This window comes from Canis lupus, chromosome 28 (genome assembly GCF_011100685.1).
Source record: "Canis lupus familiaris isolate Mischka breed German Shepherd chromosome 28, alternate assembly UU_Cfam_GSD_1.0, whole genome shotgun sequence".
Classification (NCBI taxonomy): domain Eukaryota; kingdom Metazoa; phylum Chordata; class Mammalia; order Carnivora; family Canidae; genus Canis; species Canis lupus.
This window is the reverse complement of record NC_049249.1, coordinates 36,693,287-36,710,361: the sequence shown is the minus strand read 5'-3', so window position 1 is coordinate 36,710,361 and position 17,075 is coordinate 36,693,287. Positions and strand designations below refer to the sequence as shown.

The 17,075-nt window shown below is 42.8% G+C and overlaps 1 protein-coding gene across 2 annotated transcripts in view; it reads right to left on the bottom strand.

The window, feature by feature from the left end:
- DOCK1 (dedicator of cytokinesis 1) overlaps positions 1 to 17,075 on the bottom strand; it is a 493,779-nt gene that overhangs the window by 48,761 nt on the left and 427,943 nt on the right. For both annotated transcript variants that reach the window (XM_038579104.1, XM_038579105.1), the window contains exons 34-38: positions 15,828 to 15,913; positions 15,485 to 15,641; positions 9,040 to 9,080; positions 7,736 to 7,826; positions 4,827 to 4,946 (exon numbers count right to left, since the gene is read on the bottom strand). In XM_038579104.1, coding sequence (XP_038435032.1) covers positions 4,827 to 4,946; positions 7,736 to 7,826; positions 9,040 to 9,080; positions 15,485 to 15,641; positions 15,828 to 15,913 — 495 coding nt within the window. The remainder of the gene's footprint in view (positions 1 to 4,826; positions 4,947 to 7,735; positions 7,827 to 9,039; positions 9,081 to 15,484; positions 15,642 to 15,827; positions 15,914 to 17,075) is intronic.

The following is a 17,075-nucleotide window of genomic DNA, read 5'->3' as shown; positions in this document are numbered from 1 at the left end:
AAAAAAATCTAATTTAATGCTTGTTATCATGCTTTCCCTCATTGTTCTGACATAAATTCTATTATTTCCTGGCTTTGGTCCCCATGTTCTCATTCTTTTGGATATTGTTTAGTTTTTCAGATATTCACTCAGCATTAGGAATATATGCCAACAGGCCCATAAACAGCCCTCGCTGCCTGTGGTGGCCTCAAAGGCTAAACAGAAAAGTCTCCCTTCACACCAGCATGTGGAGGGATGTGCCAGCAGGACAAGAGTCTTGATGCTCAATGAGAACAAAGCCTTTTTTGGCTCAGATCAGCACCGACCAAAAGAAACATAATGCAAGGTGCACAGGTATTGCTAAATTACTAGCAGCACGTTTTTAAGAAGTGGAATTAATTTTAGTAAAATTTAATAACATCTGCAATACTATCATTTCAGCATGTAATCGGTAGCAAAAAAATCAGTGAGAAACTTGACGCTTGCATTAGTCGCTCTGGCTGCCATTAACAAAGTACCACAGACTGGGTACCCTCGATTCATTTATCCCCTCAGAGTTCTGGAGGCTAGAGGTCCAAGATCAAGTCGCTGGCTGGATGGTTTCTTTTGGGGCCTCTGTCCTTGGCTCGTAGATGGACCTCTTCCCACTGTGTCCTCACACTGTTCTTATTGTGTGTCTGTGTCCTAATCTCTTTTTAGAAGTACACCAGCCTGATTGGATCAGGGCCCATCCCAGTGACCTCACTTTACCTTAATCACCTCTTTAAAGGACGTAGGTGGAAACACGGTCACATCCTGAGGTACTAGAGTTCACGACTTGCATGTATGAATTTTTGGCAGAAACAACTCAGCCCTCAACAACATTCTTTACTTTACACTAGAGTCTTAAAAATCCAGTGGGTATTTCACGCTGACAGCACATCTTGGTTTGGATGGGCCACACTTCAAACGTTACTGACCACATGTTCCTCATGATTCCAGGATCGGACTGTATAGGCTAGAGTCTCACCCCTCTGTCTGAGCACTGGCTTCCCTGGGGCACCTGCTCAGAGGTCCCCCTGCATTAACGGAGGCCCTTCTCAAGTTCCCATTGGCTGGAAAATTTGTCACCCATCGTCACCCAAGAGCTGTTGTGAGATACGTTTTCCCCAAGTGATTGCAATCTGGGAACGGAGTATGGAAATGTGTACAATGAGGCCCTCCCAAAATCCAGTCTGGTGATCTGCAGCAATGAGCATAGCCACTTGTCTTACTCCATTGTATTCAGAAAAGGCAGAGAAGATGTTCTTTCTCAAATACTGCATATACCCAGAACTGGCAGGGACACCCGTGTCGCAGTCTTATTTCCTAAATGAAAGTGATCCTACTTCTGGCACAAAGTGCCCAACTCTGATATCTTCTGCTGTGACCTCACTGTGATTTCCAGTGTCCTAGCCACAGGGAACAGGAGCCCATCTCCTCCTGCTGCGCTCACCGTTCCCAGCCCCTGCCCTGATGGAAGAAGGAAATTTGACTATGGAGAAATGGGGATCAAGGCCCAACACTGAGTTCTGTAAGATATCTCTATTCTCACATGTCCAGTTGCAGGGAGCTATACTATTTGGGGGATTTATATGAATATTATCTTTTTGAGAACATACACCTACTTAGGTCATTTCTACGTGCCTTGCAAGCCCTTCGTTAGAACCCTGGCTCGCTTGTCTCCCTAAATGCCCTCATAGGGCATAGGAGGGGCTGCATGTCTGGGAACTTCCACTGGGGCCCGCTATGGCCTGGTTCCTTGCTTTAGCCAATGACATGAACAGAAACACGTGAGTCGTTTCTGGACAAGGCGTGCAAGGGCCAGGCTGGTGATGTGCTGTCCCTTCTTGGCTGCATCTCTTTGTGGCGGAACCTGTACCCATCTGGGTGCCGGCTGGTGTAGACTCGTTGAGACGTCAGGAGGCTGGAACTCCAGCATCTTCCTGCCCATCAGTCCTGATGGAGGAGATGAGTAATTGCTTCCTTCTGTTATCTTCTTCCCAGGAAATGTCATGCTTGTTGATGTCAGAACGACATTTTTGTGCCTCGCAGCTAATCACCCAAGTACTTCAGATTTCATCTGATGAATTTTCTCGCTCACCTGTGCTCACTCTCCAAGTTAGCTTTAGAGGGATGAGGGGACTTTGTTTCTTTGAACATTTTGCGGAAAAAGTTACAAATCCTCAGAAATGGCTTTTCAATCTGTTTTGCCAAGACAACTCCAAAAGCTACTGTGGAGGCAGCCCTCCTAACCTGTGATTAGCAAGTACTCCTTTGGACTCCAGGTTAGCCGACTGATCCCTTGACCATAACCATCTCTGTGTCTCCTCCAGAACACAGGATGTTCTCTCCACCCACTCCTCTTTTTGCCTACAATACTTTGTCACCTGAGCTTTTTCAAAATCAGGATTTCTCAACCTTGGCAATATTGCACTTGGGGTTGGATATTTCTTTGCTGTGTCACTCTCTATATGTTGTAGGATGTTCAGCAGCATCCCTGGCCTCCGCCCACTAGATGCCAGGGCAGTCCATGGCCCCCATCATGCCAACCATGTCTCCTGTGGGTCCCAGTTGAGAACCACTCTGTTCTAAACTGAACACATTCTCCCCACCCCCCATACAAAGCCGCCTTTGCAAAAAATGAAAAGGCCTCTGTTCTTTGATTCATTATTTATTAAAGGCCACTGTCCTGCTATAGATGAGCATTTCCAAGTGTCAGGAGTCACTCTGAAATGCTGATTATTCATCCACTCTTTCACTGATTTCTCCATTCAACCAACAAATGCCCACCGGGTTATGTGCCAGGCATTGTTTTGAGAATTAGATGCGTTGTAGGAGGAAAATGTGTGGCCACTATGTTCACGGCGTTGACAACCTACTAAGGCCTTACATGTGCAAACCTACGGCTGCAAACTATGGGAAGTGCTATAGGGAGGAGTAGAAGACACTGTGGGGGCCAGAGGAGGGGTGACATTCAAGCTGAGATGGGAAGAAACCAGCCAAGGGCAGGAGCAGCAGAAGCCAGCTAGGCAGAGGCAGGAAAGGCTGCTGTGTATGAGGCCCCCCACATTTGGGCGATGTGGCTGAAATACAGGTGTATGGGAGGGAACAAGGGGTGACATGGTGGGAGAAGTCTGAGGGGCCGACTCTGCCAGAGGATGTATCATTGCCACTGGGAGAGCCCGGAATGGCCATGAGCAAAGGCACACGTTCCCGATGCCCCGATGCCGTCTGGCCCTCCAGCTCTGCCCACAGCCCAGAACACGGTAAGCCAGGAAGTCATCAGAGGGCGAGGAATGGCTGAATCAGCCCCATTTCTTCTAGCAGTTTGCTGAGAAATAGGGTTCCCCCGGCTAAACTAATAAAATTTTAGTAATCGGCCTAAATTGTGAAAGTGTCTCATTGCTATAAAGAAATATATTCCATTCCACTGCAGGACCAGGTGTAATCCAAGGTGTAATCCATAAGACATTTCCAAGTGGCCTCTGGGCAATCTACATGCTTTTCTGAATAGTTTGATTTTTTGTCCTGTGTCAAGGACAATAGGGAATGAATAAAACACACAGTATCTTTTCAATAGAGTTTTGTTTATATTGACAGGCACCAAAAGAGGTGGCCATGTAAGTGCTGTTTTGGGAGAACTGTGCCCTCCCTTCTACCCCCTCCCCCACCCCCCCCACAGCCCCAACGTATGTTGAAGTCCTAATCCTGGTTTCTGTGAATATGACCTTACTTGGAAACATGGTCTTTGGATATGATGAGTAAAGATGAGGTCATGGCAGACTGGGTAAATCCAGTGACCAGTGGGCTTGGGACAGAGAAATCTGGACATGGAGACATACACAGGGCGGACGCCACCTGCTTCAGTGGAGGTGGAGCCAGGGCTCTCAGAGGACTGCCGGCAACCCCAGGGGGTAAGGGGTACGGAATGGAACAGATTCTCCCTGTTGTCATTCTCACAGAGCAAGCAGGGCCCTGCAACACATTGGTGTCAGTCTTACAGCCTCCAGAACAGGGAGAGAATCCATTTCTGTCATTTAAAACCACTCAATTGGCTGTGCTTTATTACAGCAGCCCTAGAGGGCTCACACTGCGCCTCCAGGGGTTCTCTGGCCACTTCCCTCAGAGTGAAGAAAAGAGCAGGTAACCAAGGTGAGTTATGAGTCCTGACGAAGCAGCAGAAAGAGCTCCCAAGTCACTCTGGTGGCAGATTTTCAAACATTCCAAAGCTCAAGGAGCTCCTTTCCTTTGCTTTCCCCCCAACCCCCCCTGAATAGTTACAGCTTATGTGAGTCACACAAACTACTGATGAGATCTATTACTGGCTGATTAAAATGATGGCAGGTTTCCTTTCCATAGAAGTCAATGGAATAAATAATGTTGTGGAAGCCAATTAATCTAGAATCCGCCAAAATGGAGCAATCCTTGTCTAACCACAGGATTCCGTTCTCAGTGGTAGTAGAAAAATGGAAACTCTCAAAGGAATGAATCCACTCCTTCTCGGTGCTCAGAAGCTCCTTCCAAATCAGGGTCCCGGACACGGTTCCCTGAGGCAAGGACTGGTAACATACTTGTGCTTTTAGGTTCTTCCCTCCAGAGCATGTATATAAAGGGAAGACTGTAGGGTTCTGGGGTAGGATTTCTACCTAGAAGTGCCAACTGGTAGACCACCACGCATAAGTCCTTCCAATCTACAATTTGTAACCACTTTCTGGTTCCACATACATCACGTGTTATAAAATGTGCACTGTGGGGAGGCACACATAAAGAGGCACACATAAAGAAACACAATGAAAAACACGCCCCCCCCCCCATTTTTTTTTTACCTTGCCTTTGTCGAAGTAGTGGATGATTTCCTGGTAGAGCTGTTCTTTCAGCTGTCCCTGCGTTGTCGCCTGGTACCCGTCCCGCTGGGTGAGGTGGGCCGCGCACACATCCTCTGACCACTGAGACCAAAGCAAAGCATGAGAAATGTCAGGTGATGGTGCATCCAGTGGTACCACTTGCCCACCCTTGGTCAGAATACACCGCAGTGAGCCCTGTGTGTCCTACACGCATGCAGGCCATGGTTTGGGGAACAACCAGGGCTGCTGTCAACAGGCTGTTGGGGTGTGGAAATGAGGGTGGAAAGCCTCGTGCAGAAGCCCCACGAGGAAGGAAAGACAAGAGGGAGGCAAAGCTGGTCCTACATTCATACAGAAGAGAAACCCAGCAGGTTCTGGAAAGCAGAGAACTGTCAGCTTGCTGATAATGTCTTATAATTCCTAAGGTAAATTATGAGCCAGGCGATTGGAGCTCTCTCAAGTGAGGCATCCTGGGGTGCTGGCTACTGTTTTGAGGTGCTCAACATTTTATTCAACAGCAAAGAAGATACACAGATCTCACATACCAGTCACGCCTTGCAGGTTCCTCTTAAACTTAGACTTGTGATCCTGACTACAACCAGTTGTTACAAAATGATTAATTATGGAGTTCTCATGGCATAGCTAGATTTCTACCTTCATGGGGGATAAATGTAAAAATTTTAGGTGATTCTGGCCTGTAACTAAAAATCAAATAAATAAGAAAGTTCAGATCTCAAATAACGTCCTTGGAGTTTAAAATCACTTAAAAAATATTGACTAGGGAAGTAAAAATCCCTCTACACCTTCCACTTAAACACTCAAACGATTTTACTTGATTACAAGGGCTCAAGGCTAACGTTTTCAATTCTTGTTTTTGACAAAATAACTAAAAACGACTATATTTGAGAATTTTTAATGAACAAGAATATATTTGTCACATTGAAGAACAATTTTCATAACAATACAAATAATCCTTTCATAAGTTGATTAACCAGCATGAGTTCACGGTGAATGCAATATCAAAACGTATTTAGGAAAAATTGTGAAACGTCATGGTGTAAAAGACATGGAGAGAAATTATGGAGCATTCGCCATTTAACTGGAAAATTCAGTTAAACTTTATCTTTTCCCAGTGGAAAAGATAATGCATTCGGGCCTACCGACTTGGGATATGAAACACGCCCCATCTGTGCTCAATTAAACGTGTATGTACTATGAGAGAGTGAGGGTGAGTAAGCACTTTGTCAACCCCATTTTAATTTCCCCGGTGACAACAAATACCTCCACATTTGCAAAAATGCCTTATTACTGAAATTTGGGTTTCTAACAAATGAACGCCATTAGAGTTCCTAGCAGTATGGCTTGTGTCAGGTGTGCCAAAGTAAATCTCTGTCATAAATCACATTCCTTGGGAGAGCTTTCTGTGGTGTGAAGCCAAAGGGGGTCTACTGATGAGGCCCCAGTTTGAGCCTCTTCCTGTTTTTTCTGTAATGGACCCTTCTGTTTTCACACAAAGGTAAATGTCCATACTCCAATGTCTCTATAGCAGCTTGGGTACATTGGTAGCATTAAGAGATACTGGAGATTTTGGAGTTGGGCCAAAGGCTGGAAGAATCTTGCTGGAGTTTTACTCCTAACAGTGTTCTCCTTAATGCTTCTCATCACCCACAGACATTGCTTAATGCTCATTTTAATGTAGTCTTTACTGGTTTTCTTTCATTCAGTTTTTGGTGCTCAAGGGGCTGGCTTGATTTTGAAAACAGGATTCCTTGAATGAGTGGTCTTTATGCTGGGTCACTCAACTAAATTCTAATTCTCTTAACTGTTCTTGTTTCTCTAGTTTATAACTTTTCAATTTTTTATAAGGATACAATGGGAAAGGTGATCTAATGATTAGCTAAAGTTTTAAAACGTACAACTAGAGGTTGTATAGCAGCTTCTTCATCCATCCACTCCTTCATCCATCTGCCCACCTACCCAGCCATCTACACATTTGGATAAACCTATTTACCCATCCACTTATCCATCCATCCATCCGCCTGTCTATCCACCTACCCACCTACACTTCCATCCTTCCATCCATCTACACACATCTATCCATCTAGCCACCTACACTTCCACCTATCCATTCATCATCCATATATCCACCCACTCACACATGCACACTTTCATTCTTTGATCCATCCAACCATCCATCCATTCATCCATCCATCCATCCATCCATCCATCCATCCATCCATCCATCCACACAGGTATATACTGAGGGCTTATTCTGTAGAATTAACTGGGCTAGAATTGGATAGGAGGGAAGAGTATGAGTCTATTACTGCAAACAAACAAACAAGCCAATGTCAAAAGATATGTGCACAACAAAACAATCACTGGAGCTGAAAGTTGTCATGCCAGACCTGTGTTCAGGGGCAACGCTCCAGGAGAACCAAATGCAAGGTCTCACATGAACTGATGGACTAACAGAAGATCTCAGTGTGAACTCTTGGCTAAGATAGTAGGGATATATCTCATCCTATCCCTTAGCTGTCTACCACAGAAATCCCTTTTACCGATGATATTATCCTCTACTACTGAGTCCTGCTGGCATGAATAAGGACCTGTAGAACCTCTTAAGTCTTTGCTAGCCTACAACCCAATGATGGGTGTTGATGATGCTCAGTGATAATTTGCTAGGACGTCTTGTTAAATCTGCATTCAGTAGGGCCAAGTCTGTCATCAAATGACCTTCTATATATCTTTGTTTAGGTCATTGCATTTACTCAAAATCCGCAAGATCTTAAATTATAGGTTTACTAAAATTTATCATGGAAAAATAAAATTTAGATCATCTTACACTTTGTAACAATGGAATCATAAAAGTGTGCAGTAATTTCTATTACCTTCAGAAGCTTTGCATGGAGAAGCAAGGTGTAGGCCGCCTCTGTGTAGTTGTCACACTCTCTGTGGAGGTCACACAGCTTGTATAGGTACCTGAGGTGACAAAACACAGTGAGGCTCTTAAGACATCCACAAATAATTTGTGTTAAGGATTGCAAGAGCTAATATCTACCTTCAACAGTAAATCTTATCTACACATTCTCTTCACAATGTTCACAATTCCCAATGCCTCATATACGTTTGGTGCAGAAAGCACTAAGGAAAACCAACAAGAATAATATACAATATTTGGTAAAATAATTTTAAGTCTTCCCCTTTTCAGGATGAAAACAAAGATGGTCCAAGAAGGCAGAATTGTACTTCAAGGGTCTCTCATTCCTTTTCCCCTTTCCAGAGTTTTCTTCTTACATTTGAAATGAGATCACGAGGTTGGGTTGTGATTTCTTACATTTCTATTGAATCCAAATGCACACACCCCCCAAATCCATAAAAATACAAATCCATAAAAATAAAGAGGTCCAATGACCATAGTGAATGTGATCAAAAGAATTTCTCTGCCATAGAGATATAAAGATTGCTTTTTAATATAAAGCAAACTACATATTGGCTAAAGGAATCTGGTTGCTTTCCCAAAAGTTTATTACATTTATATGATATATTTTTATAAAGGAGAAAGTAAAAAAATTCTTGGAAATCAAGTTAGAAAATCAAGCTTGATGTAATAAACACATCATTAAACACCAACCCATGTGGACATATCCTTATTCTATTCTGCTGTTATAATCTTGCTAAATGTTCACATTGGCCTCTGGAAGTGACCGAGAGAGAGGGCATCCATCACAGCCCACCTCTAGAGGAAAAGGCAAGTGAAGGAGAAAAATCCAGTCAGACAATATAAAATATCATAATATAATGTCAGTTAAAGGAAGAATAGGCTGAAAAATTATACTATTGTTTATTTCTGATAAAATTAAAACTGATTTCTCATTTGATCATATGGATTAATGTAAAACATGAAAATTGTGCTGTTGTCTCTTTTATGGAAGGGCCACATGAGTCCATCGAGATACAAAAACCCTGTGAAATAATTATTTATGGCTTTGCTCTAGTTTGGCTAAATATGACCCTCAAAATGTCTGCATTGGCATTTGCCCAAGGAGTCAGAATATATAAAACTCAACCTCTAGGATTCACTGTTCTTACAAGATAAACCCCTGTGGCCACAAAACATTTGTTAGCATAGACTTGACAAACAGCAATTATAATAAACGTGCAGGGGGTACGGATAAGCATGATGCCTACATACCTTATGTACATTTCTTCTCTTTCAATTTCTTTGTAGAAATTCTGAAAAATCAAATCATAACACTGTTTTAAGAAACCTGTTCTACAAAAGGGATCATGTGAGCACTAAACACTCATGGTTCTTCCATTTGGGTCACACACCCAAAGGGATCCAGCTCTTTGGTCTAGAACCATAAATTCACATAAAGCACAAAGCCTTACACTGGTCTTCACCTTTTTTGGGGGGTGATTCTAATGATTCCATTTCCTACACTGTGAGGACTAAAACCTACTTTTGTCACTTGAAAGTCAGCAATCTTTAGCTAAATAAAAGCATTACTCCAAAGACATCACACCTTAGCCATTCTTATCAATGTAAAGTCATTAGAAGATGAAAAAAACATGAAAGATCCCAAATTTGGCAATAAGAGTCATCGACATGAATTGAAACACGCTGGGCCCAGCCTCGGCTAGGGGCACAAGAAGGCAGTGTGGCATTCTAGACCTGAGGTGGCAAGTACAGTAGCCACCAGCCACGTGTGTGCAAATGTAAATTAAATTTCATTAAAATTAAATAAAGTTAGGGCTGCCTAGGTGGCTCAGTCGGTTAAATATCCAACTCGTGATTTTGGCTTGGGTCATGATCTCAGGGTCCCAGCTCTGCAAGGAATCTGCTTGAGATTCTCTGGTTCTCTCTCTCTCCCCACCTCTCTCTCTCTCAAATAAAATAAACGAATCTTCAAAAAAAATTAAATAAACTTAAACATTCACTTCCCCTGGAAAGCCATCCTACATTGGACTCTTGTTTGTTGGGAGATTATTGATGACTGATTCAATTTCTTTGCTGGTTACAGGTCTATTCAGATTTTCTGTTTCTTCCTGCTTCAGTTTTGGTAGTTTATGTGCTTCCAGGAATTTATCCACTTTTTTTCAGATTGCCTAATTTGTTGGCATACAATTGCTCATAGTATTCTCTTATAATTGTTTGTATTCCTGCAGTGTTGGTAGAGATTGTTCCTCTTTTATTCATGACTTTATTTGGGTCCTTTCTCTTTTTCTTTCGATAAGTCTGGTGAAAGGTTTATCAATCTTGTTAATTCCTTCAAAGAACCAGCTCCCTAGTTTCATTGCTCTGTCCTACTGCTCTTTTTTTTTTTTTTTTTCAATTTCTATAGCATTGATTTCTGCTCTTATCTTTAATATTTTCCTTCTCCTGGTGGATTTAGGCTTTATTTGCTGTTCTTTTTCCAGCTTCTTCAGGTATAAGGTTAAGTTGTGTATTTGAGACTTTTCTTGCTTCTTGAGAAAGGCCTGTACTGCTAGATACTTCCCTTTTAGGACGGCCTTTGCTGCAGCCCAAAGGCTCTGGACTGTTGTGTTTCCATTTTCCTGTGTTTCCAGGCTCTCTCTGCTATGCTGGCCAGACTCTGAGTGCTCAGTAGACACGTGGGGCTAGTGTTACTGTACTGAACCATGTAGATATAGAACGTTTCTAGCATCACAGAGGTTTCTATTGGATGACGCTGTTCCAGATAGAAAGACTTTATAAATGATACTAAAGAAACTGGCTGCCACTTGAAAGCACTTTCTGTACCAGCACCGATGAAGAGAGATTAATTAGCAGGCTAGAAGCAATGGGCTATTTCTACATATTGTAAAATATCTCCTGGCTGAGCATGAACATTTCTATCAAAATGGTATTTCTTAAATGTCAACATCTCTATGAACACTTTAAAATCTTTATCAGACACGGTGCCCCAAAAAGGTGCAGAACAATCGCCTCACCAGGTCAAAAGAATGGCAGGCCTCACCGTAGCCACTTTCACTGTGAAATTTAGCACCTGAGTACCACGTGAGGACTCTGGGATTAGGGCCTGAGATAATAGGAATACCACCACTATCAAGGACTCCAATTATCCCACAAGAAGGAATAAGTTGTTTCGTTTCATTAGGAAAAAAAAAAAAAAAAAGGACAGTTTCCGAAACTGATCTCTCTGAAAGGAAGTGATAAATAAATACAGAAAGTAAGAGGGGGGCACCTTTAGAAAATGCTCCAGGATTTTCATATTTTGCTGCATCTGAGGTTTTAATGTCCTCTGGTTCATATGCTATGGCTCAGTAATGAGGATATTTTCAGCTGACAACTCAGGGGGACTTAACAAAGAGAATCCGCATCAAAGGTAGAGGATGAGCCCTTCACTTCCAGCTCTAACTCACCAGTATTTACAAGCTACAATTTTCATGCCATCCTATTTTGCACTCGTATTTTTAATCCTTCTCCAAGCTTCTGATCATTTTCCTTTACAATTTCACAATAGGGATATCATGCGACCTTTATTCCTCTCTTATGGATATGGAAATGTCTTCTATTCCCTGCCTGAGCTTAGCTCTGTTCCCTTCCTAGGACTTCAAAACCTCTCTAGAACTGAAGGACGCTCATCTCAAACCCCAGTTTCTATATAAAACTGTGGGTTTCTTACGTAAAAGTTCATGTTGTTCTGGCGCTCCACTTCTGGGCTCTGCAGGCAGTGCCGCCTCCCCCTCCCCCGCATCTCCTCTCTCACGTCTCTTCTGCACCCAGTGCTGCCGCCTGTACCAGGCTCAAGCTCTATGGATCTCTGCGGATCTCTGTGGATCTCTGCAACACTTTCGGAACTAGACCCCCCCCAACGCTAATGCACCACTGCATGCCAATCTTCCAAAACTTATACATTTGCATTAGATTCCAGTTCTGTATTCCTTCATGATGATAGCAAATACTGAGATTTATAGAATTCTTCTGAGAACCACCTTAATTAGTCTTATAAAGGGGCCATGAAAAAAGTGACTCAAGTCTATAAAATAGCAATGAGTCTATTGGTCTGAGAGGGCTATCTGGAAGACTGTGTAGACAAACGTGGTGACACACAACAAAATTACCAACCAGTCATGAAAGACTGCACGATTATGAGGTTACAATGAAATTCTACGTAATCACAAATGTGGATTCTGGTCCAGTGGCAACTAGGATCCAGTGTAATCCAGATGTGCTTCAGGGGTTGGTACGTGTAGGGGACTTAGGTCGGTAGAGAGAGTGACTGTTTATTTCTTATTTTTTGTATAGAATGTAAGGAACAGTAACACATTAATAAATCCACACAATTTGGAATGTTCCACTAATTCCATTAAAACAACAACAACAACAATAATAGCACTGGTTCTAAAGGAAATTTGGCAATGGACGTAAAGGGCATCAATAAATCCTATGTTCTTTATTCTATTTGTTAGCTTTAGGATTTCAAGGTTAGTGATAAACTGAGTGCATTTTATATATCACTAAAGTATGCTTATATGTCTATATTCATTGAGAGATGGATATACATATTCATCTCTATGAAACTCTATTTGTTTCATAAGAAAGTACCAGGAGAAAAGGTGAAAATGGGCTAGGAGATTAAAAACACATTTATGTTTTTATTTATGTGATGGTATGTGAACTGGGTAGTGAATATTAAGACACAGAACATCTGTCTGTAGAAGAACCCCACTTTTCTTATTCCTCTTTAATCGCAGATCTATTTTACTTTTTAAATGAAAGATTTGTGACGGTTTGGGATCCATCTTCTGATCCCCAGGAAATGGTTAAGAATGGAACATCTGACTCTTTATGGAATGATGCAGGATGTTCCAAGTTCAAAGAGGTTAATGAAGTCAGATAATCTCAGGAATCCTGGGAGTATTTCTTGGTTAAAGCCTGGCTCCTGCTGAGAGCAGTAACAACAGGTAGGTACTCAGTGAGGCTCCGTATGACAGAGGAACACAGGTTAACATCAGAAACTGTGACTGCAGGTGGCATTTCAGGAGCTGATTTTCTGACCCTGGGTTCTTATGATAAAAGGCCACATTCAGAACACATCTCCACTAGGTTGCATGCCCTGGTGAACAAGAGAGATCTTACTTAAAAAAAAAAAAGAAATAGTATTCTCAATCATCAAAGTTGGAAAGCGAATAAACGTAATAATAATTCTCCCCTCTGGACACAAATCAGCTTCATAGATCCCCTTAAAAGTCAGAGAGAGCACTAAAAAAGTGTGTCCATAGAAGGAAATGATTTTTAAAAGGTTTCCATTTCTCTCCCACAGAAAAAAATATTGATTTCCATTTCATATTAACCATATTAGCATCACAAAAGTAAATTCCTCTGAACAGGGGCGAGAATGCAGGAAGACAATGCAGCAAGGGCTAGGGCATTCCTGGGCAAAAGATTGGGGCCCTCACCCTCACCCAGGGCAGAGCTCATGGACAGAAGCCAGAAGCCAATATTACTTACAGTTGCTCACGACCCTTAAGGCACACATGCGAACATATTTAGATCTTTCAAGCTCACAGATTCTTTCACTGGCTCTGTCCAGTCTATTAATGAGACCAAAGACACTCTTTATTCTGTTACAGTGTTTTGGATTTCTAGCTTCTTTTGGCTTATAGTACTCATCTATTTTTGCATACATCTACTTTTTCCATTAGAGCTCTTAACATATTAATCACAGTTATTTTAAATTCCCACTCTGAAAATTCCAGAACTTCTGTGATATCTGAGCCGGAGCTGGCTCCGATGCTTGCTCTAAATCTTCAAACTGTGTCTTTTGCCTTCAGTATGCCTTGTAATTTTATGCTGACAGTGGGCATGATACACCGGGTAAGAGGAATCTAATCTAGTTCAAGCTCCAGTGGTGGTTTTTTGCTCTTGGGCTTCTGCTCCAGTAAGCTGTGAATCACTGTATCCTCTTGTCTCTCTGATTTGGGGTGCAGCGGTTTTTCCAGTAGATCTGAGAAGATGGATCTAAGAAGAGTTGTTGGTTTTTGGTTTTCCGGGTTTTTTCTTATGGAGAAGAGTCCAAAGTCCTTTTACACAAGAAACCAGAAGTCCCCCATTTTAAGGAAAAAAAAAAACAAAACAAAAAACTTGCTATAGATGGTGTTTATCATTCATCAAAACAGTCGCCTGTCCACAGAAGGCAGGGGCTTAGATGGCTCATGAGCTTTCAGCTGTCAGGTCCTCATGTCAAGCATAAAGGCAGTATTGAGACTAAACTGGATGGAAGATGAAAGTAGCCCCTTTTGCATTTAAACTCCCTGCATCTCTGGTGCTTTTCTAAAGAATGAATGACAGGTCATATTCCCCTTGGTCCATTTTCATGAGCTCAGAGTGCCTATAAGTCCATTCCGATGAGGGGTTTCGAAGTAAAGGCAGAGCATCTCTGTGTCATCTAATGACCAGACGGTGATATACAAAGTCTATAGAAGTGAAGTAAGTAGCATGAAGCAGAAGTAGTGTTTTCTTGCATTCCTGCCCTGGGATAGGCAGGGGAAATTGAGGAAGGCCCTCTCAGGGCCAAGAGTCTGCTTTTCTGGCTCCTTGTGGGAGTGGCAGAGGAGGAGGATGCAGAGAGAGTCAGAGAGCTCTGACGCTAGATGTGGGCGTCATGTGGCTCCCCACAATGATGAGCTTTGCCAACCACTCACTTTGGTTGAGCTTGTCATAAGCTTCCTGAAAGCAGTGTCCTGAAATCATTACACCACAACTCTATCAGGAAGCGGGTGTCTGTAGGACCTGGCCATGTCACAGTGACAGCAGGTATGCAAGAGGCCTGTGGATGGCAGCAGCCAAGTTTCCCCAAGCTCTCTGCTCTCCATGTGGCCATGAGCTAGTTCCTTGTGGATACTCTAACAAAAAACTGGAAATCTAGTGGCTTAAAATGATATATATTCTCTCATAGTTCTGGAGGCCAGAGTCTGAAATCAAGGCGTCAGCAGGGCTGCCCTCCCACTAAAGGCTCCAGGCGAGAATCCTACCGTGCCTCTCCTCGCTTTTGGTGGCTCTAAGTGCCCCTTGACTGGTGGTCCATCACTTTGTTCTCTACCTGCATCTTCTCTTGGTCTTCTGTGCATCTCCCTTTCTGTCTCTCACACTTGTTATTGGATTTAGGGCCCACTTGGATAGTAATTCAGGATGATCTCATCTCAAGACCCTTAAGTAAATCACATCTGCAAGGAGCCTTTCTGTCCCAATACAATCACATTCACAGGTTCTGAGGATTGAGAGTGAGACCTACCTTTTTGGGGCCAACCATTCAACCCACTACAGGACATGCTTGCAATCTCCTAATGATGAAACCTTATAATTGGGACTTAGAATAAACGAGGGTGCCACCCTGGTGACAAAAGAGAATTGCTCACCATTCTCAGCCACAGGAAGGACAACCTGGAAACTCCCAGGGGGGAGATGATTTTATAGACTTGTTTACAGTGGAGCTGCAAAACACTTCTTCATTTTCCTTTCCCCACAACAGACAAGGAAACAAGCAGAGGAAGCTCCGTTCTGCCTCGGAAAGCTCTGAGGCCAGCTGGCATAAGGCTTTTGAACTTCCTGGTTCAGTTTCTGCCTCACTGTGAAGATTGGATATTTAATTAACTTGCATTTCACTCACCAGCACGTTGACAGTACAGCTCATGCGATTTTCTTTGTTCTCATCATGCATGATGGTTCTATAATCCAGGAGTCTTTCCATCAGGCGCACCACGAGTTTTACAAAAGTTTCTCCTGTCTTGGCGAGGTATTTGTGCTTCCTGCAGTGCTCCAAGAGGCTGAAAAATAATTATGCACACCTTGTTAATCACGCTCAGAAAAAGAAAGTTGACTGAGGTGCAATTTAAAATATTTTCCATTATTAACACATTTTAATTATTTCTGGGCTACAAAGTTCATTGTAGTCTAATTACGGTCTCTCTGTCTTGATTCTGACATAAATCCTACTGTTAATCAACACTTACATTTTATCAAATAACACTTTGTACTGTTCGTCTCCTCTGCCTCCTTCCACTTCGTGATCCAGCTTGGTGATGATCTCATTTTCAAACTATAATTAAACACAGGAAGCGTAAATAATCAGCATGGCGGATATTTCATTTTATGATTGAGCATCAATAGTACGTAAACTGGTAAGAGATCATCATCAGATAGTTGGCTACCTAAAGCCTTTGGAGCCTGATTTCATTTAAGAGTTGCCGTCCCTGGATCCCTGGAGATGTCCGATGATCCCCTGCCACAGGGGGGAATCTTTCATTTCCCTCCCTGGTTAATGGAGCCTAAACATGTATATTCTGATAGCAGGAGCAAGAGCCAGAGAAAGAAAGACAAGGGAACCGAAGGAAAAATAATCAAAGAGCAACATGAAAAAGCGTCTCAAACTTCATCTCCACGAACAAGTAACATCTAAAATAGCTCAGTAGTTCCTGGAAAAGAACAGATGGCATTGCACTTGCCAGCAAAGAGTTCTCTGTAATCGCAAAACATGCAAGGGGCCACTTCACTGCCGTTTCTTGACGGATCTAGTGAAATATCTCACTTTGGTTGAAAAAAATCTTGTAAAATCCAGGAGGGACAGTGTCTCTGCAAGACCAGCAGACATCTCAAGAAAGTCCAGCTCCAGGTCTCTCCTGAATACCCTAAAGCTTCTGATCAGATTTCCAGAGCATACAAGTAAGAAAGGATCCTTAGAACTATCTGTTGGACCCAAGCCCTGTCCCTTGGAGTTTTCACGAAAACTCTAAATTCTGGAGAGGTATAAACCTCCAGACTGTTTTCAGAGGGGCTGCCCAGGCTGGAAATAACTACGTTGCTAATGACAGATCTGAGTGCCCATCCTCGCTGCCAGTCCCCCATGGCTAGCAGAACTCAGGGCCACCTCCCTATGGGATTCTGGATAGATGGCCACCATGTTGCAGGGGCCCTGAAATTACCCATCGACTTGGGCCAGGGAAGGAGGCCTGTGAGAGAGTTAGTTCCCACAGAGCGAGACAACCACACCAGACCAAAAGAAGACAGGTATAGGAGGAATTGAGGGAAACAACAGCCAAATTCAGAGTTCTGAAAGCAAGTGCACCCTGCATGTAGGCAGGGATCTCTAGGATCCCTTTATTTTATTATAAAGATTTTATTTATTTATTTGAAAGGAGAGAGAGTGAGAGAGAGCAGGAGCAGGAGGGAGGAGTAGAAGGAGAGGGAGAAGCAGACTCCCC